Source organism: Mirounga angustirostris, unplaced genomic scaffold (assembly GCF_029215605.1).
Source record: "Mirounga angustirostris isolate CCGP_5_RB_7025 unplaced genomic scaffold, mMirAng1.0.hap1 SCAF_4, whole genome shotgun sequence".
NCBI lineage: Eukaryota > Metazoa > Chordata > Mammalia > Carnivora > Phocidae > Mirounga > Mirounga angustirostris.
In genome coordinates, this window is record NW_026991712.1 from 168,277,699 (window position 1) to 168,302,335 (window position 24,637).

Here is a 24,637-nt window from a genome sequence, read left to right on the forward strand (position 1 = left end):
TTAATTCTTCAGATGGAGAAACTGAGGCCCAAAGAGAGACTTGCCTTATGCAGTGGTTGCAAAAGTGCATTCCAGAAAACACAGATCACGGCAGATGACTAAGTGCTACTCCATTAAAAAGGAGAAGAGAAGGAGGATGAGGAGGGGTTCTCTGTTTTAAAGGAATCTGCGAAATTCTGGTTGAAACCAAAAGAAGTATGTTTTTTCCCTATAAGACCTCCCAGGGCTTCCTACTAATTAGTGTGCATTTTCAAACTCCAAGAGATGAGTAGAAACAGCAATGTTTCACCACCATCTCTCAACACAGAGAGCTTTTTTGTTTGTTTCGGGAAACATCCTCAGGGGAACAGAGGGATGACTGTGGTGATTAAGACACAGGCTCTGGAGTCAGACAGGCCTGAGATCAAATCCCAGCTCTGCACGGGACCCTGGGGATGTTACTTACTCTCCCTAAACTTCCCTCTTCATGTGTCAAGTGAAGACAAAAACTGTTGCTCTCCCATATGATGATACAAATATTAAATAAGATAATGCATATAAAGCACCCAGGCCAGTGCCCGGCACGTAGCGAGCACCTGCAAATGGGGCTGTGGACATAACTAGTCCCAGAAAGCCAGGGCAGTTGGCTGACCACAGGGTCAGCCTGGTCCTTCTCCACTGCAGGATCCTGGTTCAGGACCCGACAATTCTGAAGAGCATCTACAATAAATACACAAGGGCAAAGATTTCAAGACAAAGGATATCTGCTGATTCGACACACTGGGAGACAGAGAGGTCCTAGTGCTCTTCATGGAAGCCGTGCCGACAGCTCCCTGGAGGGCTCTCCAGGTGGAGAAAGGGACAAAGGAGGGTGTGGGGAGTCCAACAGCCCATCCCTCATGACCTGAAGGGTCAGTCCTGAGGCAGCCTCACAAGTACACACAGAATCAGCTTGCAATGGCTGAAGACAAGCAAAAAATCCCACCTGGTCAGGGTCCTGATGGGAAGCCAAAGCCAAATCTTGGGCTTCTGCCCGAGCCCAAGAGGGATAGAAGATGTTATACAAAGACCACCAGAAGGGGCGCCTGGGTGGCTCAGTTGGTTAAGTGTCTGCCTTCGGCTCGGGTCATGGTCCTTGGGTCCTGGGATTGAGCCCTGCGTCAGGCTCCCTGCTTGGTGGGGACTCTGCTTCTCCCTCTCCCTCGGCCCCCCTCCCCGCCACCCCCCATGCTCTCTCTCTCTCTAGCGCTCTCTCTCTCAAGTAAGTAAATAAAATCTTAAAAAAAAACAAAAAACAAAACAAAGACCACCAGAAGACAACAGGGTGATGAGCAGTGATGTTGCCAAGAGGCTCTTCTACTTCCTGAGCCCAGAGAAGACAGGTCTCTACTCTCCTTGTGCATGAATTCCCCTGTGGGATGTGAGACACACACTCTCCCCCCTACCCCACCCCCGCCCCAAGAACCAGCTTGGAGGAAGAGAGGAAGGAAGGTGAGCGCCAGCCCTCAACTTCAAGACTGCCACCAGGGGATTCTTCCAGGCTCTCCCCCGCTCCATCGTGATTGTGGGACATCTTCTACAAGTAACTGCCGGACAGCTGAGGTTTTGGGAGGGAGGGCTGAGGCCCAGAGGAAAAAAACACTGGGTCTGGAGTCAGAGAGACCCGAATTCAAATTCTGAGTCAAGTCACTTGACCTCTCTGGGCCTCGGTTTCCCCATCTGAAAATGAAAATCTTCAGACCCTCCTCAAAGATGGGCCCTTTCCCCGATTCCCACCCACCTCAGACGAAGACAGGCTCCCGGTTATATGATCTAGGAGCACTCCAGACTTTTCCTTCCCTAGTGCAATTAGGAAATAACTTTAAAGAAACATAGCTTGTAATAATAGCTAATACTATCTTACATATCAAGTACTTTCATATGCCTGGCATGATTCTTAGGTCACTTAATCCTTAGACTATTCCTATGATGTAAGCATTACTGTCATCCCCTATCCAAATGAGGAAACCAAGGCCCACAAGGGGTGAGTTACCTAGTCATTAAGCAGCACCAGGATTCAAACCCAGGCCCATTTGACTCTGGGGCCCTGTTATCTACCCTACTTTCCCTGTCTTTTTCTTCCTGATAAAGGAGAGTGTGTGGTGAGGAAAAGAACCTAGCACTTATTTGACAAACCATTCGGCGGGCGGAACCCACTGGCACCCACAGAGGTCAAGAGCTCCAGATGGACAGGGCTCAGAAGGGATTGAGGGTTTTCACAGGCTGGATTTCAGACACAGCGGGGGGGCCCATTCCCACATGCTGGGAACATCCCAGCCGCCTTCCTCACCGCCAGCCTGCCACCATTTACTCAGCGTGATAAGTCCCCGTTGTAAAAGACTGAGGATGCAGCCAAGGCAACCTGGCTTTCTGTTCCCCACCACCCAAATCTGGGTTCCTCTGTTTGGAAAGCAACGAAGGAAGTGGAGGCTGGGGGCATAGGGCATGGGGAGAGAGAAAAGGGGCGGACCCACGGCCCCAGTCTCCTGACCACACCTCCGCCATAGTCTGCGGCGTGCCCATGGTTACTCCTCACCAGCAGCCACACCTTGCCCAGCCCAGCCCAAACCCTGACCACCTCTGCCCAAAGGCACTTCTTCTCGAAACTCCTACAGCGCTAATTGCTTCCACCATCCCCATGGCAATTAGCCTGGGGCTGACTTCCCTAGGCCAGGTCTCCCCAGCTGTCAGCGAGCTGGCTGGGGGCGGAGCCCGTGCATCCTGCCTCTCTGGGGCTCACCAGAGGACTCAGCAGCAAGGCAGGCGCCCACACTGCCCCCACCTCCCACTCTCCCCACCGACCACTGGAGTTTTCTGCCCAATCATACCTCTCCGTGTGCTCCCTCACCCGTGCATGCCCTCCCTTTCCCATCTCTGCCTGTCCAAATCCTGCCCATGCCTCGCTGGAGGCAGCTCTTTGCAACTCAGAAAGACCTGCACTTAAATCCTGGCTCTACCACTTTCTGCCTGTTTGACAAGTGACTTCCCCTCTCTGAGCCTCTCTGTTTTCTCTCTGCTTCCTCATTTGTAAGATGAGTTGATAATAGCTACCATGCTGGGCGGGGGTGAAAATTTAATGAGGGAGATCACAAAGACAACATGATAAATAAGGGCATGTCAGTGAATTTTAAAACCTGAATGAAACGGACAAATTCCTAGACAAATAACTACAAGTGGCTTGAAAAAAAAAAAAATAGAAAGTCTCAATAGTCCTCTACTCCTTTAAATAAACTGAATTAAAAGTTTAAAATTTTTCCATGAAGAAAACAACAGGAGAGATTGTTTTATAGGTGAATTCCACCAAACTCTCAAGGTGTCAATTATTCCAATCTTTCATAATAAGGAAAAAAGAGAAGAGACCTCAGGTATTTTACAAGACTAATAGAATCTTGATACCAAAAACCAGACAAGGATAGTACAAAAAAGAGAAAATCATGGGCCAATCCCACTCTTGAATATAGCTCTGAAATCTCGAACAATATTATACCTATACTGAATCCAAAAAGACATAAAAAATATAATGCATCATGACCAAGCTGAATTTACCCCAAGCATTGAAGGTTATTTTAACTTTAGAAAATCTGAAAATGTCACTCCCCTCATTAACAACTATATATATATATATATATATATATATATATATATATACACACATATATACATATATATATAAAATAGTGCAGAAAAAGCATTTGGTAAGTTTAATGCTCACATAAATAAAACCTCTTAGCAAACTAAAAACTGAAAAGAATTTTGTTAACCTGATAAAACATTTCTACCAAAAACTGTAGCAAACTTCATTCTCAGTGTTTAATGTTAGAAGCATTCTTTTTAAATTCAAGAAAACAAGACAAGGATTCCTGCTATTACCACTTCCATCCAATCCAGTGCTGGAGGTCCCAGCCAGTGCCTCTCAGAAAGACAAGAAAAAAAAGGAAGGGAAGTGAGACAGAAGAAACAGAATTGTTTGTATTTACAGATCTTTTGATCATACTCAGAAAACCTGAAAGATGCTACAGATAAATGAAAATTAGTAAGTAAGGTTATCAAGAACTATGGATATAAGATCAATATATATACATAAAAAATCAACTATGTTTCTCTACATGAGCAACAATTAGAAATGTTATATTTTAAAAGTGTACCATTTGTGTTGGGAAACTGGACATCCACATGCAAAAAAAAAATGGAGTTGGACCCTTACCTCACATCATATACAGAAGTTAACTCAAACTAGATCAAAGACCTCAATGTAAGACCTAACACTATAAAACTCTTTGAAGAGGGCCACCTGGGTGGCTCAGTTGGTTGAGTGTCCATCCAACTCTTGATTTTGGCTCAGGTCATGATCTCAGGGTCATGAGATCGAGCCCCATATCGGTCTCTGCACTGAATATGGAGCCTGCTTGAGATTCTCTCTCTCCCTCTCCCACTGCCCCTCCTCCACCCCATTCATGTGCTCTCTGTCTCTATAAAAAAAATAATAATTGTTTTAAAAAGATTAAAAAAAACTCTTAGAAGAAAACACAGGGCAAAAACTTCATGACATTGGATTTGACAATGATTTCTTGGCTATGACACCAAAAGCACAGACAATAAGAGAAAAAAATAGACAAACCGGACCTCATGAAAATTTTTTAAATTATGTGCACCGTATATCTGATAAGGGATTAATATCTAGAGTACAGAGAGAACTCCTAAAACTCTACAGCAAAAAAAGACACAAAAAAACCAATTCAAAAATGGGCAAAGGGCTTGAATAGATATTTCTCCAAAGATGATACACAAATAGCACACACACCCAAAGTGACATCATTCATCATTAGAGAAATGTAGATCAAAACTTCAGTGAGATACTACCTCATACCCACTGGAATGGCTACTATCAAAAAAAAAAAAAGAAAAGAAAAGAAAACCCAGAAAATAACCAGTGTTACAAGGATGTGGAGCCCCTATGCACTGTTGGAGGGAAAGCCAGACGGTATGGCCACTATGGAAAACAGTATGGTGGTTGCTCAGAAAATTAAAAATAGAAGTACCATATGATGCAGCAATTCCTCTGGATATGTACCCGAAAGAACTGAATCAAGGTCTCAAACAGGTATGTGTACACCCATGTTCATAGCAGCATTCTTCACGATAACTAAAACATGGAAGCAACCTAAGCGTCCATGGGTGGATGAATGAATAAGCAAAACGTGGTACATACATGTCATGGAATATTCATCAACCTTAAAAAGGAAGAAAATTCTGAAAGATGCTCGAAGATGAAAGAAGCTAGAAAACATTCAGCTAAGTGACACAAGCCAGTCACAAAAGGACAAATGCTCTATGATTCCATGTATATGAGATAATTAGAGTAGTCAAATTCACAGACACAGCAAGTAGAATGGGAGTTGCCAGGGGCCGGGAAGAGGCAGGAATGGGGGGTTACTGCTTCATGGGAACAGAGTTTCAGTTTCACAAGATGAACAGAGCTATGGGGTTGGCTGAAGGTGATGGTCACACATTATGCATGTCTTTAATACCCCCGAACTGCACACTTAACAACATTAAGATGGTAAATTCTACGTTACGTGTATTTTACCACACACATCAACACAATGTACCATTTGCAATGGAAATCAAAAATACAAGGGACCTGAGGGTCCATCTAACAAAAGATGTGCAAAGTTTTATGGAAAAATTACCGAAAGACACTCAAGACCTAAATACATAGAGTGATATATATCCCCTCCATGGATGTAAAGACAATTTCATAAGATGTCAGTTCTCCCCAAATTGACCTAAACATTTAATACAAATCCACCCAACAAAGTTTTACAAGTAACTTGAAAAGATGATTCTGAAATGTATGAGAGAGACAGGTGCCTGGATGGCTCAGTCAGTTAAGCATCCAACTCCTGATTTCAGTTCTCAGGGTTATGAGATCAAGCCCCACATCAGGCTCCATGCTGAGCATGGAGATTAAGATTCTCTCTTTCCTGGGGCACCTGGGTGGCTCAGTTGGTTGGGCATCTGCCTTCGGCTCAGGTCATGACCCCAGGGTCCTGGGATCGAGCCCCGCATCAGGCTCCTTGCTCAGCGGGGAGCCTGCTTCTCCCTCTGCCCCTTACCCCACTCGTACTCACTCTCTCTTCCTCTCTCTCAAAAACATAAATAAAATCTTAAAAAAAAGATTCTCTCTTTTCCTGTCCATCTACCCCCTCCCTCACCCCACTTGCACATAATCCCTCTCTAAATAAATAAATATAATGAAATGTATGAGAAAGAGAATAAGAAAAATATAGCCAAGACATCCCTGATGAGGAGCAAAGCCGGAAGAACTTGATGTACCAGATACAAGACTTATATAACTCTAGTAATGAGGCAATCAGGTATCGACAGACACAGGAATCACCAAAGTGGCCGATCAAAAGAGAACAACGAGCCAAAAAACAATCCACAAATATATGGAAGCATGATCCCTGATGAGGGTGGCTTTACAATCAGTGGTGAAAATACAAACTGTAACAGAAGCTGGGACATGAGTTACTACAGAAAAATAAATAAAAGAAAATATAAAAAAAGAAAATCCTTCATCCCTATAACACACAAAAACCAATCACAGAAGGGTAAAGATTGAAATGTGCAATGCAAAATATAAAAAGGTTTAGAAAAAAGTAAAAAATATTTTATGACCCTGCAAAGGAAGCGAGCATTCTTGAAAAAAAACACAAAAAGTAGAAATCAGAAAGGAAAAGACTGATGAACTTGACTAAATTAAAATAAAAACTTGTTCCTCCAAAGACACTATAAATAACCTGCGAAGATGAGCCACAAATTGAGAGAAGATATTTGCAATTCATAAGTGAAAAGTGATTATCATCCTAAATATATAAAGAACTCCTAAAAACCACTAAGAAAGCAACAGAAAACCTAATAGAAAATTAGGTAAAAGGCATGAACAGGCATTTCATGGAAGAAGAACGATGAATGGCCAATAATGATTTGAAAATATGCTCAACCTCATTAGTAATCAGAGAAATGCAAATTAAGACTATAGAGAATTACCATTTTATACAAACTAGTTTGGCAAAAGCGAAGAAGCCTGGCAAATTCTGAGCTTGCCGTGGAGCAGCAGAAGCCCTCGCTCGCTGCTGCTGGCCGTGAGCGCAGGCAAAGCCACTCTGGGACACGGCTCGGCACCGTCTTCCAAAGGGGAGCAAGCACACGCTCTGCAATCCGGCTGTTCTATGTCTCAGATCTGCCATGCAGATGCATCTGGAGATCCATTTAAGAACATTCAGAGCAGCCTCGTTTGTAATACCCAGAAAACTGGAAGCAAATCAGATGTAGCTGGATGGCAGAAGGGAGAAATCAATTGTGATACATTCATAGAATGGAAAACTATACAAACTACAGGGAAACATCCACCTGGGCAGATATGAGAAACACAACGCTGAGTTGAGAAACAGTGTGACTGCATTTGTATCAAGCTCAAAAACCAGCAAAGTTACATAATGCACTGTTTGGAACTACTCCGAAGGGTAAGGAAATTATAGACACAAATTTCAGGGAGGGGGTGTGTGTTTGTGTGTAAGAGGGGTACGGGGCATATTATTAGGGAGGGACGCCCAGACGGTGTCCTAATTCACCACTGTGGCTCACCCGTGTTTGCTATATTATCGCTGCATGACTTCCAGAAACATTACCTATTTTCTTTTGTACAAATCAACACTAAATAGAATAAAAAGATGCATGAGGAGATGATTTATGACAAGCTCCAAGCACATACGGCTGATCCACCGTATTCTTCCTGCATGCTGGGCACAGCACTAACTATATGATGTACACATAATAGCCAACCTAGTCTTCCAGTAGACCTACCAGCAGAGATGATCACTGGCCCCATTTTGTACATGAGGAAGCAGACATCCAGAGAGGTTAAGCAGCTTGCCCCAGGTCACACAGCTAAGGGGATGTGAGATGCAAACCCAGGTCTGTCTGACTCCAGAGCCATCCTTCTTAGCCACTGGTCCCCTGCCTCTCCCACAGCAGGTGCTCAGCAGGCTCAAGACTGCTCTGGTCCCCTCTGATCATGCAGTGTCACTCCTTTCTCGAAGTCCCTGGAACACTTCCCACAATCAACACGTGACCTCGCATGCCTCCCCTATGAGTCTGTGTCTAAGTCCTCCATTTTCCTAAAGCTTGCCCAGTGCAGACGGAATACCCATGTCTCCTCTGCATTACCCAGTGCTGGTACCCAGCGGGAGCACGACAGATGCTTCATTTTGGGTTTGGGGTGTTACAGAACCCATTTGGAGGGGCTCGGTCCTCCTGGCTCAGGTGTGGAATCCCAGAGCCACGGGGAAGGGCGGGAGGGCCAGGCACTCACCTCGAGGGTTATAGCCATGGGTGTCCATGAAGGAGAGGCCCAGCCGCTCATCCTCCTGCAGGGTGCTCTGGTCTGTGAAGCTCCGGTCCACAGCACTCATCATGTGGGTCTTCTCCTGACGGTAATTGGCGGTGGCCTTGGTCATGTTCACCGGCTTCCTGCAGGGAGGGGTTGACAAGAGACATACATGGGTGCTAAGCTGGGCAGGACAACGCCCAGAGGTGGATGGAGAGGCCCAACAGTCAGGGGGCCTTGAGGCCAGGGGGCATTCTAGAAGCATCTCTAAATACTAAGAGGCTCTGCCTCTATCCTTTGCTTGGCAAACCCAGAGCTGCTGCCTCCCCCACAAGGGACTAGGCAGAGTCCCTGTCCTGGGGACCCTTGCTGAGAACAAGGGATGAAGCCCAGCAGCCTCAGGCTGGGATCTGGCCCCTGTCACTGGCCTGGAGGGCTCAGGAAATGGGAAGGATAGTCACTCTGGGACTATTTTGGTGTCCCAGCAATCACCTCATCCAAACTAGGAAGATGACTACCCCAGCTCCAGCCCCAGCACGCCCCCAGAGCCATCCTCCTTTCCCCCATCCTCACCGAACATGTGCCCTGAGAACCCCTTTTTCCCACAATGGGGGTGCACTATGCTCCTCCTTCATGGCGGAGAGTCTGGCCGCTGCTCAGCCAGTGCTCGGGGGTCTTCCTCTGGGCAGGGAATGAACTCCGACTGGCTTCTTCCTATCCCCAGAACCCCCAGGATGGTCCCACCATAGGCCACATTAGACATGTAAAGAGATCCATACAGGGCCCATATTCCTGCCACGGCCCACCAGTCCATCCAGTCACAGGAAGCAGCGGAAGGAGAAAGCAAGAGGCCCAGTCCCGCCTGAGAGGCCTGGTGATAGGACCCTAGACAAGGGCCCTGCACAGCCCAGGCCTCCAGCCCAGCTTTACAGATGAGGATGGCAGTTTGTGACTCCAGAGGACTCGGAGGGAAGTGGGAGGAAGAGCAGGGGTACAGCTCCATGACGAGGGGCTGAGCGAAAGAGGAAAGAGGGAATGACTTGGGACCTGTCTTGAGACTGCAGTGGAGTCAGGGGCCCAATTACAGGGAAGGCTCAAGATAAGATAGCCATTCACCCTGATGGGCCCTACAGCATGCAAGATGTGGGGTAGACCCAAGAGAGGACTTCCAGGTTAAGAGGGCTCAGGAACCTTGACCATCGGTGGAGATAAAGAGGCTAAGGAAGGGATCTTCCCAGACAGGCAAATTCTAATCAGTCTGTCCTAGTTCAAGAGCTGTCTGGGGCAGGGGAAGACTGGGTAACCCCAACCACCAAGTTCTGGGCATCACCCTCACCATGGCCCAGGGCAGAGCCGAGGACCCCCTCGGGGGCAGGTGAGGAGAAGCCTCTGTGACTGTGGCCTTGACCATCAACAAAAGAGAGAAGGTAGAGGGGGAAGGAGGGAAGGAGAAGAGGTGAGGAGGGGGCAAGGGAATCAGGAGGATAAGAGGAGGAGGAGGGGGAGGAGGAGAAACAGTAAAGAGACCATGACAAGGAGGGAGACAGGGAAAGGGACAGAGAGAGGGAGGGACAGGCAGACACCAGCAACCACAGGGAGGACAGAGGGCCGTGGACAGAGGACAGCAGTCAAGCTGTGCCTAGAAGGCAGTCTCCAGCGGTGTGCCCCAGGGCTCTGTTCCCTGCTCAGGCCTCTCGGTTCATGGGGAAGAAGAACTACACACACCAAGCGCCCAGCTCCACAGAAGACAGAAGCCGGAGGGACGGTGAACACTGCCGGCTGCAGCTGATCAGGGTGAGTCAGCAGAGGGAGGGCAATCAGACACTGGGAAAGGTTCTGCGTTTAGGGTCCAACATTCACGGCACAAGTAGAGAGGGCGGGACAACCGTCTTGTCCGCGATTCCTGGAAAAGCCCAGCTGGAGGCTGCCCCTGAGCCAACGGGGGTGTGGTTGCTGGAAAAGCTGGTGCGACACTGGGTGATGTGGGTGCAAGGAGAGGGTCCGGGAGGAGGAGGTGACAGACCCCCATCCTCTGGACTGTCCTGGGGCCCCCTGAGCCTGCTCTGCTAGGAGGGAGAACAGGCACGGGTGCAGGGAATGTTCTGGAAGGCTTGCAGAGTCAGAGAAGACAGAGGCAGAACACAGAGGACCATCAGGAGACCAGGCAGTCAGACGGGGCCTGGGTAACCCCAGCTCTGGCACTTCCTGTGACCTCTGACCAGTCCCTTCACCTCTCTGAGCCTCGGTCTCCTCATCAGTAACACGGGAGGGATGACAGTGCGTGCTTCTCGGGGCCTGAGCCCAGAAGAAGCGCCCAGAAATGGTGGGTCTGAAGAGCCTGGGGCCGCCCGGCTGGAGAAGGCGCTCGTGCTGACCTGAGAGCTGTGTGCACCGTGGGGACAGCTGCCAGGGTGGGGACGGGCCTGCCCTGGACACGCACACACACGTGCGCGGCTGTGGGCCCCAGAGAGGGACCCGGGAGAGGCCCTCCACACCAGGAGGCCGACACAGGGCCCAAGGGGGTGGGGCGGGGCTACTTACGGGTAGTAGGAGTAGGCATAGTGGTCCCTCCTGGCAGCATGCAAAGAGAAGAGCACAGTTGGGCCCGTGGTCCAGCCACAAGGTGGGCCGAGGGCAGCACCCAGTGGGCAGGGAGGGGCCTGGTGCTTTCTGTGCTGGGAGGGTGCTGGCCAGGGACTGGACAGGTCAGGAGGACCTTCCTTGTCCCAAGGGCTGGCTGGGCTCAGTCGCTGAAAACCAAGACCGGAGGCCCCTTCCAGAACCTTCCCCAAGCCTGCTGCTGGAGGGAGGAGGTGGTGGGGAAAGGGCCTGGGGAAGCCGAGCTTTCACACAATCACACACACGTGGACACAGAGAGAAATACACACACTTACACACTCACACATAAACAGACACACTCATGTGGATACACAATCACACACAGACACCCTCCCTCACGTGCTCACAGGCGACCCTGCTCTCCCCTGCAGCCCCACCCCTCAGTCCCAATGCTGCTCACACCTGCAGTCCCCTCTGCCCCTGAGGGGTCAGCCCTCCGCATACACCTGTGCCTGGGAGGGAACCCTGGCTGGGGGGTGGGGGTAGGGGGGAGGTGGAGAGGGCTCCAGCTGAACTCCATGGCAAAGGTGAGGCCCGCTCTCCCCGACCCAGACTGCCCCTGAGTGTGGGGCCCATCAGAGGAGCTGGGCCGCCCTCTCTGGGCACCCAAAGCATGGCTTGGGTCTGATCCCACTTTGCAGGTGGGGAAGCTGAGTCCCAGACAGTCGTGGTCCTCCAAGGCCTCTCTAGGGGTCAGGGGCAGAGTGCAGACGCCTGTCCCAGGACCCTGACCCCCAGAGCCAGCTCCCTCCTGAGGCCCCATCCGAGCACATCCAGAGGTCCTCCATTCACCTGCCCCCACACCACGCCACCAGCAGCGACCCCAGGGAACAGCCTTCCACGAGGGACTCTGCAGACTGGGGGAAGGGAAGGAGAGAAGAGTGGAAGGCTGAGGCCCAGTGAGGGCAGGAGAGTGGCTGGAAGCCACACAGCATGTCTCCTCTCATCCATCCCAGGAGAGAGCGGAGGGTGTAGGCCCATGGCTGGTCACAGGGGCCTGAAGAGGAGGGATGGCTGAAGGAATGGCATTCTGGTCTCAGCTGTAATGTCATGACTTTTCAAGAGCCTTCCACAAAAACTCCCCCATAATCGCCAACTCTATTGTGTCACCTTTACCCTCTCTCTGCCCCCCACCCTGGCACCCTGTTCTTTTCACGATCTGTAATTACGCATCTGTGCTGTTTCTGGTTTAATGCCAGGCTTCAGCACTAGCTACAAAGGGCACCACCCTTGTCTCTTTTGCCTACTGCTGGGTCCCAGGGCCCAGGACAGAGCCCAGAACACGATAATCCCCCAATAAATATTTCATTGAATTGAGTCATCAATAAAGAGGGAAAATAAATAAAAGTACTCCACCTCTTCGGTGTCCATATCCTCCTCCAAACAAGTGAGATTAATAATGACCCTGCCCAAGGGGCCGCTGTCAGCCCAGCTCCTCCCTGCCTCCCTCCACCTGCTGAGCTGGGAGCTGGGGCGGGGGTGGTTCAGGAGGACCCTACTCCATTGGGCCAGGCCCTGGGGATGCACAGCCAACAGGACAGAATTTCTCTGCCCTCATGGAGCTCTCAGTCCAGCAGGGAAGAGAAACAATTGAGCCAAGCACTCCAAGTTAAATTAAAAAAAAAAAAGTGCAGGGAGAAGAAAGTACTATGAAGGAGAAGGATGGGATTCTGGAAGCAGAACAAGGGCTACACCCAGCCTGGAGAGTTCCCCAAGTGCAGATGCACCCAGGTTCACTGTCCACCCCGGCAGGGCAGGATGGGGAGCCTGACCACCCTCCCCCTGCCCCCCCACCCCCCACTCCACCCCTGCACTGTCTCTCCACAACCTTCCTCTGACAAGGATGCACAGGGTGGCAACTGGGTATCAGCTCTCCCTCAGCAACCTCCTGACCTGCCCATGAAATTTAATGTGGGCACCTCCATCGGTACCAGACCTGTCCTGACACCCCACAATGCAGGCCAGGGGAGCCCTGAGGAGCATGGCGAACCCTGAAGGCCAGGACAGGATTTAGGGGGATGCAATGGGGTGCTAGAGAATGGAAGTGAATGGCTTTTAGAGGAAGGAAGGAAGTCTAGGGGGATCCTAGGGGCTTCGAGGGTAGCCTGGGTTTATGGGGTAGCAGCTGTATAGAGTGCAGGGTTTCCTAGTGAGGCTCCAGCAATATCTCTAACCCACCCTCTCCTGGGCCCAATGCTCTGCAGAGATGGGTGACACCCTCCCCTTGGCCAATCCTCTCTCCTTGAGGATTCATTTCTAAGGCCTCAAATACTACCTGCAACCCCCCAAAATCTGACCACTCCCCTACAGCACTCACCATCTGCCCCCCTCCCCACCCCACCCTACCCCAGAGTTAACTTCCAGGTCCCCCACAGGGGAGGAGGACAGGAACTTGCTAATTCTGGGCACCTACCGTGCGCTAGCCCATGGTGAGGCCCTTCACATCCCCGGCCCTAAAGAGCCCGGGTTTTGTAGTCAGGACTGGGTTCAAGCCAGGCCCTGTCACTTACCAGCCGAGTGACATGGTCAAGTCGTTCAATTATAGTTTCCTCATTTGTGAGAAGGGGCTCAGACCTGCTTCATGGGTCAGGATCCAAGAAGGAAATGTTCTCTGATGTATCCTGAGTGCTAGAACAGTGCCTGGCACACAGTAGGTGCTCAATAACTAATGTTCTAATGGATGGTGTGTGTGAAGCCCTGGGCACACAGTAATATTCATTGAATGATATAGTTTAGTTTATCCCAAGAAGCTGTGTAGGGACTAGGGAAGAAAAAAAATCAGCTTCATGCCCTGGAAACCCTATCCCCGGACTCCCTGGGAGAGACTCTCTCTGCCGGTGCCTGGCCTCAGGAAATGCAGCCCTAGCCAGTTCTCCCTCATCCCCCTTGATCCTACTTATCTGCTCCTGGCAGCCCTGAGATCCAGCACCAGCCCAGAAGCAGGTGCATAGAGCCCAGGTGGGGAGAGGGCTCCCTGGGTGACCTCAGGCAGCTCCGTGCCCCCTTGGGGCCTCAGCATCTCCATCCTTCAATTATGGTGCTTGGACCAGTGTCCTGGGGCTGCCTGGTGGGGAATAAAGTGGAGGGGAGGGAAACCAGAGTGGTCTCAGAAGCCTCCACCCCTGCTTCAACCAGAGGCTCAGCCTTCATCTGCTCCGTGTACTGGGCCTCCTAGGGGAAGTTTATTTGGTGTTCTGAAAACAGGTTCTGTTGCTTTAAGAAGATTTGAAAACCACTAGACCAGATGTCCTTGAACTACCAGGCAGCTCTCACCTTCTGGGCTCTGAGCCTCTACAATTCTAAATTCTGAGATTCTTAGAATCCCAAATTCTAGATTTCTGAAACTCTGAAATTCTAAGTTCTGGATTCTAAGAGGTGCTGGGATTCATGCTGCCCACTGCAAAATGCCCTAGGAAAGGCACCCCTCAGAAGCATGCCAGACTTTGGAGGCCTGGGGGATGGGAAGAGCGAGGTCTCCTCTGAGTCGTGGGCCCAGGAGGACTCCACAAGGATCAGGAGTAACAGGGTCCAGGGCAAGCTGAGCCCCAGGGAAGATGGGGCCCAGGAAGAACCATGGTTCAGGGTCCTTGGTGTGAAAGGGACTGAGCACCACCCCCACTGCTCAGGGTCAGCACCACGACCCCAGGGTCAGGGCAGACAAGTCGGCCAAAGGTCTGCAGGGGGCTAGAGATTTGAAGTCAGGTTACCTCCACACCTTCCCCATTGGAACAGCCCATGCCCACTTCCAGCACAGCTCCTTGGCAGCAGGTACGAGTGCCCTTCCCTGGATGGTGGTACCTGGCACCAGCCAGACCTGAGCTCCAGCCAAGCCCCTCCAGCGCAGCTTCATTTGCAGAGGCTCTGGCTTCCCACTTCCTGGCTTAGGCCCGTCCTCAGGCTGGATGCCCAGGTTGGCAACCTTCCACACTCACCAGACAGCTGCCCTCCCAGGCCCCAGCCACTGCTCCTCTATGCCCACCAGGCTTCTGAGGGAGCCTTGCGTGAGTCATGGCACCAGCCTCACTCACCCCTTACGGATGATGATAATGATGGCCCCCAGGAGAAGGATGAGGACAGCAAGTCCCCCCGCACAGATGCCCAGGATGAGCCCCATCTCCTCCGATCTCTGGGACACCTCCAGGGGTCGCTTGCTTTCCTTGCAGGCAGCTGGGGAGAATAAATCAGGACAAAGGGTCAGAGGGGAGATAGGGACCACCTACCCACTGCCTGAAGTCTCAAGGAATATACTAACACATGTGCACAAAGACAACTACCCCCCGTCCTCAGCTCATAGGCAGCCTTTCAGTCCAATCTGCCCCTTCATCATCCTTATAACTTCTGCACCCCCGTAGACCCCATCGGGAAGAGCTCCCCTTTCCTCTCTACTTTCTCAAATCCTCCCATCCTTCAGTGGACAGGGGATGGAGGATGCCTGGGGCCTTCAGACTCACCCTCCTGCCCTCCTGAGAGGCAAAGGGGGGTGAGAATTATGCACCTAGGGCCTGCTGAGGGCATCTCAGGATGGGGGACCAACCACATTCCCTGTCTACACTGCAGGGCCCACCTCTCCCCCACCACAACAAAGTGAGCAGATACAGAACCCAGAGCCAGTGCCCAGTGCCATCACCCCCACGGCCCAACCATAATGGCTCGCCCTCCACAGACCTTTACCAGGCCCCTGCCAAAGCCACTTCTGTGACCATGACAAGAGAGACGGAGGTTAGTCCTACTGCCCAAGGTTGGGAGAAGGAGCCCTTCACGTGGGACAAACAGGGACCAGGAAGGGAACCCAGACCACCCTCCTCTGCTCCCACAGCTCTGGGAGCTCAGGGCCCACCCCCCAAGAGCCCAGAGGGGAGAAACCCACTGCTGAAGGCCAGGAAGGAACCCAGGGGGGCTTACCTTTCCTGGCAATGCGGATGCAATTCAGCCGGGTCTCCTGGAGGCAAAGATGGGGGTCTCAGCACCACCGAAACCCCGACCTAACCCTCCCCAGGGGGATCCTTGGGCAGCTTGTCTTGGGCCTGGTCAGGGCTCAGCCAGTGCTCACTGTGACTAGAGACACCCCTCCCGGCAGGAAGGCCTGAGTGGGAAGCAGGAAGGGGAAGGAGGGGCCTGAAAAGAGGGCAATGACTTAGGAAAGGGGAATGAGTTCAGGGGGAGCAGGGAAAGAAACAGTGTGGGAAGGGGGCGGCCAAGGGGCTGGTTAAGAGGGGAGCCTGGGGAGGACAGAGCCCCCAGAGGAGGAGCCTGGAGAAGGGCGGGGCTTCCAGGAGGAGGTGGGTGGTGGGTCTCAAGGTCTGGGGAAAGCAGGACGGGGAGATGGACCCCTGGGGAGAGAGGAGCCTGAGACAGACACTAGGGCCTCAGGGAGGGGGCAGGGATAGACTAGGGAGGGGGTGCTTAGACATAGGAGAGTCTAGGGAAAAGGCTCAGGAAGGGGAGATGCTCTGAGAGAAGGAGCCTGAGGTCAGGAGGCTCAGGGAAGGAGGGTGGGGGTTCTGGAGAGGGGGCGGGGCCGGGGAGGGTCTCCGGCCTCCTAGGGGGCTGCTCAGAAGGCTCCTCCGAGGGGTCCCCAGCCTATCCCCATCACAACCCCTGCCAGTCCCTCACCCCCTTCAGGTGGCTTGTTGCCTGGAAGTAGATGAGGTAGGCCTTCCTGGGCTCAAGCGGTGGGTTCCAGAAGCCACGATAGGTCTGGTTGTCACCCACGGTGAAGGGCATGGCTTCCGGAAGACTGCTGGCCGCCAGTTCTGCCCCGAAGTAGTGCACCAGGCCGCGGGCCAGCGCAGCGTCAAAGGTCAAGGGTACTGGGAAGCAGTCCTGGCTGCCTGGCTCCCGACGCAGCCTCCGAGGCCGCTCCTCCTCCACAATCACCTGGTACACGCTGGACAAGGAGGGGACAGAGCAGTGACCACAGGGCCAGGGGATGGGGAGAACCGTCTGATGGCTAAGGGCACAGGCTCTGGGGTCAGGCCTAGCCTGGGACTAATCTTGGCTCTGCCTCTTACTCGCTGCGCAACTCTCTCAACCTCCCTGGGCCTCAGTTTCCTCCTTTGTAAAGCGAGCGTGATCACAGGACCATTCCACGAGCTAAATGTAAGGAAGGAGGCAAGTTTCAGAAGCAGCCAGTGCCTGTCAGCTGATAGGACTGTGACGAAGGCGGAAAGAACGTGGGCCCCGCTCAATGGCACCAAGCCCTAGAGCCCCACCCTGACTCTCTTCAACACATGCTCCCGTGCCTGCCAAGGACCTGGCGACCCGAAGCCTTGGGCTCCGCCCCGGTTACCTGCAGCTCCCTTTGGGCCTCCGGGAATGAGAGTCAGACTCATCGTGTTCAGTCATTCATTCAGAAAGTGCTTGAGCTCAGACGCTGGGCCCGAGCTCAGTAGGCACTTGGGGACCTAGGCTTCCTGGAACTGACCTCCAGTGGGGGAGACAGTCACTGAGCAAGCAAGCAAGGCCACACAAATCCTGCATCCGGCTACCTCTCAACCTGGAGGCAGTCTCGAGTCTGCAACTCAGAGCCTGTCATCTCTGGGTCCTGACAGCTGATTTCTGTGCCCTTGTCAGCATTCCCTCTGATGTGTGTCTCCCGGTCCCGACTTGTGTGTTTCTATTTATTTTTCTTACTTTACTGAATGGCTTTTTGCTGTGAGCTCCTCCAAATCCTCGGTGGAACAAAGCCGAGAGTAAATAGGTGAGTGCTGACAAATTCAAATATTTCTAGTCACAGCCTCGGTCACGTCTTGGCATGTGGCACCCTTTCAGACGGCTGCACTCTGGGAAGTAGGAACGCCTTTCCCTGGCTCTCCAGCTGTTTTGTTCGAGCATCGGAGCTGTGTGGGAATCACCCCAGTGCCCTGGGATTGGGCCACACAGGTTCTTCCCCTGTCCCTAGCGCACGGCAAACGCCAGCCCAGGCCCCTCTCAGCCTCCGTTTCCCAGGCCAAGGTCAGTCCTCCACTGGCCCCACGCCCCACCGGGATGTGATAACAATCAACACTGAACAAAGCATCTTGACTGGGATGGTCCCCATTATGCAGACAAGGAAAAGGAGACTCAGAGAGGTAAAGGGACATGCCCAAGGTCACACAGCCACCATGCCTCCCGCCTTCACCATGTTCCACCCCCCACCTTGTCATCGTCATCCCTGAGGGACACTATAAATGGGCCATCTCACAGGATCTCTCAAGAGGACCAGGAAAGGAGAAGGCACTGCTGGGTTTCCCAGTTCCCAGACTTAGCCGCACAAAGGCCCTGAGGCTCCTGGAAATGCGAAATGCCCCTCAAACACTCTGACGCTGACCTGGGTCTCCCCGGGGAGTCTGGGAAGCAGCCCGGACAGGCTCTGCAGCAGCAAATACAGGGGAGGCAAAGCAGGAGAAGGGTGTGAGGATGTGAGGGGGTGTCAAGGGCACATGGCCAACCCACTACCTTCTCGGAGGCTTAGCAGGATCTTTCCACACCCAAATACAGGCCGTCCCCCTCTCCCAGTGCACACAGCATTGCAGGAGGACAGGGTGCACCAGAGGGGCAGGGAGGCTCTGTGACTTCAGGAAAAGCTACAGGCTGTGCAGACAGACCTGGGTTCCCAACCCCAGCTCTAGCACCTTCCAGCTGTGTGACCTTGAGGGCAAGGGACTTAAGGACACTGAGCCTGTTTCCCAATGTGTAAAATAAGGGTAACAGCACCCCACCCCCCACAGGCCGCCATGAGGATAAAGTGACTCCTGCAGAGGAAGTCACAAACACAGAGTCTGGCTGATAGCAGGCATATATACACATCCCACAAACACCCTCACACTCTCACATACACACACTCACACCTCCACACCACACATGGCACGTATACAGTATGCGTCTTTATCTCACACACACACACACACACACACACATACACACACAACCATCTTGTCTCCAGCACCTTCTCCCCAGCAGAGGCAGCCCCAGCTTTCTCTAGGGAGACGTAATTGGAGAAGCCAAGCTCTTGGCCACTTCACAGAGATGGCCCTGTCTGGCTGGCTGCCCCAACCTTCTAGAAGGCTGTGTCTCCCTGGCCAGGACCTTCTAGGGAAAAAGCTGGGAAGAAATAAGGCCCCCAGGGTTTCACTTCTCCAAGAGGTCTGTGGGAAGACCCTCAGGCGAGGCCTGGACGGTCACACCTCTCCAGGCTGGACACTGTCCAAAGATCTCATGGCAATCACCATCAGACACCCATGGCTTCAGAGGGGAGGGGCTGCAGGCTTTCCACCTGCCCAGGATCACAGAACATCCTCCTCCAGACACGCGGAGCCCTGAGTGGGAAACTGAGGGAGGTTGAGGCTGAGCTGGCCCACGTGGGGGGCTCTGGGTCAGAGGAGGGGCTTCTTTCCTATGGCCCTGACCTCCCATCCCTCCCTCTAGGCTTTCCCACCTGATGGGCGCGCCGCGGCCCTGTGCTGGCCTCAGCAGAACGGTGATGGTGTTCTCAGACTCCCCCAGGGGTGACGGCATGTCGGCATAATCAAAGCTGGGAGCTGGGGAAGGGGACAGGGATATAAACATGGCACCTGGACACTAGACCAGGAAGGTCAGGCCTCCAGCCTCCTTGCCCCGTCCTCAGATCTCTTCCCCTTCAGCCTTGTTCCCTCTGACCTGAGCTTCCCTGACTTCTGACCCCTGAACTCAGCCCTCCGATTCCACAGTCTCCTGACCCCTCTGACTTAATCCTCCCTGACCCCTGAACTTAATCCCTAAATGGTATATTCATCTCATCAGGGGCCCTCTATAAACACCCCTGGGACGCCCCCCACCCCCTGCCATGCCCCCTCTGCCCACAGAACCCTGGGATGGGGAGCCACCTCTAAAGGGGTCAGGCCATGGTCAGGTGGGCTTACCTGAGATGTTGGTGGTGATCTCGGTGAGTGCCGCCTGGCCAAAGCCTTTGCCCGTGCGGGCCCGCACGGAGAACAGGTAGGTGGTGCCTGGGTGCAGGTTGGAGAAGACATGGTAGGTCTCATTGCGGAGCTTGGAGATAGTACGTCGTGGGCCCGGCACATTCACCGCCGGGTCTGATGACTCGATGCTCTGGTAGCTGATCTGGGGGCAGGACAGGCAGGTAGGTGGGCACAGAGATGGGGAAGGTCATCACTGGCCCCGTAGCCTCCCACCCAACATAGTTCAGGAGAGCTAGGGAGAAGGCTGGGCAAAGGGGAGAGGTTCAGTGGGACTGTGGATGCCCATTAGCCCAGATCTCTGGGCACCTTCATCTCTCTTCTTTTGGGGCCCCTGTCCCCATAACCCACAGGGCACAGACCCTGACCAGTCGAAGGAACCTCAATGATCACTTCTGTCCCCACCTCGATGCACCTCCCTCTCCAAGCTGTGTGCCCACCTTCCACCAGGGACCCTCACTGTAATGAGGTCCAAACCCACCTCATACTGAGTGATGAGGCCATTGGGTTCCTGGGGCTCCTCCCACTTGAGGAAGATCATGTCCTCCAGGGGAGTGAAGGTCAGGGACTCGGCCGCAATCCCGCCAGGCACTGCGAGGGAAAGGTGGCACAGGGCAGGGGAAAAAGCCAGCTTTGGAACCAGACACCTGAATTCAAATTCTAGCCTTGCTATTTCCTAGCTGGCCTGCTCAGACTACTCACCCTCTCCGAGCCTCGGTTTCTTCATCTGTGACATGGGGATGAAAACAACCCCTCCCTCACCAGAATTAAATGAGGTGATGGACATAAAGCCCCAAGGTAAATATCAGGAACTTCCTTTGATTCTACCTATTCCTAAGAACTCAAAGGAGGTAGCTGGCATTTTTCATTACTGTGCAGGCGGCATCCAGCCCAGAACGTCTGAATGTCCCTATTTTGTTCCAGTTGAGTGGTTTTCACAAAATATAGACCTTTGTCAGAGAAATGGAAACAATTGCATTAGAGTGGCGGGATTATGGGTAGGAAATGTTTTCTTGTCTAAAAATTTCTGATTACACAAAAACTGTGTTCAGTGTAGAAAATCAAAATGAGCATCAAGAAAATTAATGGCACCTACAATTCCATCACCCGGAGACACCATTAGCATTTTCGCAAAAACCCTTTCAGGTCTGGTTTTGTTTGGTTTTGTTCTAGTGTACCATCTCAACAGCAGTCACAGGGAACTTCTTCTAAGAAGAGAAGAGTCTTTGGGAAAACACCTTGATAAGCCATTGTGGGGAAGCCGAAATCCTAAGCCAGGGAAAAGCAGAGCCCAAGGTGTTCAATGAAGCTAACGTGCTCTGGGTTAAAATGAACAGTTCACAAGGCAACCCCACCATCCATCCGCCAAATTGATAAAATGAAAAAGACAATTCCAAGTGTTAGTGAGGATGCAGAGCAACCGAAGTTTTCACACACTGCTAATGGGTGTGTAAACTGTCACGAGCACTTGGGGGAAAACTGTCTGGATAGATCTACTTATTGTGAACACACATCCTATAACCTAGTTGTTCCATTCCTAGGCATTAACTGATCGGAAATGTGTCTATCTACACCCCACCCCCCAAAAAAAGAATCTATAAGGATTTTTCTTTGCAGCACAATTTAAAATAGGAAAAATAAATGTGGGAGATTCACGTAACAGACTATTTGGTAACAAGAATGAATTCCCTAGAACTGTACACACCACGCGGCCGGCTCTCTCAAGCACAGTCAAGAGGAAGAAGCCAGTCATAAAGAAAATACATGCTGTATGACTCCATTGATAGAAGATTCAAGACCAAGCAGAAATTAATCTACTGCATTATAGGTTGGGATAACGGTTACTCTCGGGAGGTTGCGAGTGGGAAAGTACATAAAGGGGGCTTCTGGGGAGCTGCTCATGCTATTTCTTGATCTGTGCAGGGGTTATCCTGGTGTGTCCACTCTGGGAGAATTCACTGAGCTGCCCAATTCAAGTAAGTGCACTTCCTAGAAGTATTATACTAATGTTTCCATGAAAAATTCTAAAAATTTACTAATGAGCAGTTATTGGAGGGAGGGAGGAGCGGGACAAAGAAAGAAGGCCAAGTGCCCAAGTAAGGCCCGGTCAGAGCCAGGTTAAGCAGCCACAACATACCTGGGGGAGGGGGCAGACAGAGGTCAACAGACTTTAACAATGGAGGGGTCTGATGCTGAACTTGAGGCTGATTGTGAAGGGTAGTAGAATAGGCCACCCCAAAATATACCACTTTGGCATAAGGATCATTTTGAGCTGAATCAAGAAGAAGCAGATACAAGAAAAGTTCTCTGTCCTCCCCAGTTGCCTAAAAGCAGGACATAAATTTGTAAAAGTGCCCCCCTCCCCTCGCTACCAGGAAGGAAAGAAGTTAAGCACTGAGGCAATGCTAGACCCTTAGCAGCCCAGAAGAATCTACATAAACTTTACGAACTAGCCCTTACCTACCACTGGTTTCCCCATATATTTGCCTTCACATAATCTGCTGTTCCTATAATCTCAAAGTCCTTTTCCCATCACTTGCTTCCCTACAAATTCATTATTCTTTTGTTAAGCTCCAGCCACTCCTTTGAATTACTCATCACTGAATACTCCTGAGTGTGTGTGTGTGAGAGACACACATGGTAATAAATTCCTATCTGTTGTTCTCTTGTTAATGTCTTTTCTCAGGCTAATTTATAGGGCCCCAACCAATGGACCTAAGACAAGTAGAGGGAAAAAAGTTAAGTTTTCCTTTCTCTGCATTTTCAATGCTTCAGGGTAAATCCCCCCGCAGTCCTCACTCCCACCCCCAGCAAAACTTCAGCACATCAGCACGGGGCTTAGGGCAGACACCCTGCCATGGGTAAGGGGGGTTTTGTGGAAATCAAGGAAGGAGCTGAATTTTGTGTCTGGGCCACTGCTGTGCAGAACAGAAAAGTCCACGTGTAGGGAGGCAAGAAAAATTATCAACCAAGGAGCTTAGAGTACCTGCAGACCTGCAGGAATCTGGGGGAAGGCTTTGGACCTGTGCTGGGATTACAGCACTGCTGTGAAGAATGAAAACTCTGAAACAGATAGCCAGGTTTGAAATCCAGTTCAGCTACCTATCTTCTAGCTCTGTGACCTCACCTGTAAAATGGAGATAGTATATAGTCACCTACCACCGAGGCTTGTCATGGGGATTATATGAAAAGCATTCACAATAGTGCTTGACATGTAATAAGTGCATAATCAGTCTGGTTTGACATAAGTAGAACATTGCACCCGACAATGACAGAACACGCAATTTCTTCAGTTACACATGGAACATTTCCCAAAATTTAACCATACGCTGGGCCATAAAACAAGGATCAAATTTCAAAAGACCAAAATTAGAGTATGTACTCTGACCACAGAGGAATTAAGCTATCAGTCACAGATAATTATGGAAGTCTTAAAAATCAGGCAATGTAATTCTAACTCTTGAGTCAAAGAAAAAATCACAACAAAAATTAGAAAATATTTTGAACTGAATAATAGCAAAGACAGAACATATCAAAACTCATGGGATGCAGCTAAAGCAGGGCTTCGAGGGAAATTTATAGCTTTAAATGCATATATAAGAAATGAAGAGGGGCGCCTGGGTGGCTCAGATGGTTGAGCGTCTGCCTTCAGCTCAGGTCATGATCCCAGGGTCCTGGGATCAAGTCCCACATCGGGCTCCCGGCTCAGCGGGGAGCCTGCTTCTCCCTCTCCCACTCCCCCTGCTTGTGTTCCTGCTCTCGCTGTCTCTGTCTCTGTCAAATAAATAAAAAAAATCTTAAAAAAAAAAAAATGAAGAAAGGCTCAAAAATCAATAATCTAATAAGCTTCCACCTCAAAAGGCTAAAAGAACAGCTGATCAAATCTAAAGAAAGTGTAAAAAAGGAAATATAGAATAGAAAATAAATATACAATAAAGCAAATCAACTAAACCAAAAGTTGGCCCTTTGGGAAGATTAAAAATGTATATACCCCTAGCAAGAAGACACAAATTACCAAAATCAGGAAAGAAAAGGGGGACATACGCTATTGATCCTACAGAAATTAAATAAATATAATAAAAGATTATAACCAACTTTATGTCAAGAAATGTGACAATTTAGGTGAAATCAACAAATTCCTTAAAGCCCAGTACACCACATACTAGAATAGAAAATCTTAATATTCTGATATCTATTTTAGAAACTAAAACCATGATTAAAAAACATTGCCACAAAGAAAACTCCAGGCCCAAATGGCTTCATTGCTGAATTCTTTCAAACATATAAGGAAGAAATATACTAATCTAACCCAAAGTCTTCCAGAGAATAAATATTAGCCATCATTACTTTGCTCTTCTAGTTGTTTTTTTTTTAAGATTTTTATTTATTTATTTGACAGAGACACAGCAAGAGAGGGGAACACAAGCAGGGGAAGTGGGGGAGGGAGAAGCAGGCTCCTGGCTGAGCAGGGAGCCCGATGCGGGGCTCGATCCCAGGACCCTGGGATCATGACCTGAGCCGAAGGCAGACGTTTAGCGACTGAGCCACCCAGGCGCCCCTAGTTGTTTTAATCATAAGCAAAAAACTTTCTATAAAAATTTCAGCCTGGGGGCGCCTGGGTGGCTCAGTTGGTTGGGTGTCCAACTCATGATTTTGGCTCAGGTGGTGATCT

At 50.9% G+C, this 24,637-nt stretch overlaps 1 protein-coding gene across 7 annotated transcripts in view; it reads right to left on the reverse strand.

Annotated features, from left to right (window-relative positions):
* The window catches only part of PTPRU (protein tyrosine phosphatase receptor type U), a 77,686-nt gene that overhangs the window by 21,901 nt on the left and 31,148 nt on the right, over nucleotides 1-24,637 (reverse strand). For all 7 annotated transcript variants that reach the window (XM_064589618.1, XM_064589617.1, XM_045898255.3 and 4 more), the window contains 7 exons: nucleotides 20,447-20,556; nucleotides 19,909-20,110; nucleotides 19,446-19,548; nucleotides 16,643-16,916; nucleotides 15,932-15,968; nucleotides 15,058-15,196; nucleotides 8,396-8,553 (listed from right to left, as the gene is read on the reverse strand). In XM_064589618.1, the coding sequence (XP_064445688.1) occupies nucleotides 8,396-8,553; nucleotides 15,058-15,196; nucleotides 15,932-15,968; nucleotides 16,643-16,916; nucleotides 19,446-19,548; nucleotides 19,909-20,110; nucleotides 20,447-20,556 (1,023 nt within the window). The remainder of the gene's footprint in view (nucleotides 1-8,395; nucleotides 8,554-15,057; nucleotides 15,197-15,931; nucleotides 15,969-16,642; nucleotides 16,917-19,445; nucleotides 19,549-19,908; nucleotides 20,111-20,446; nucleotides 20,557-24,637) is intronic.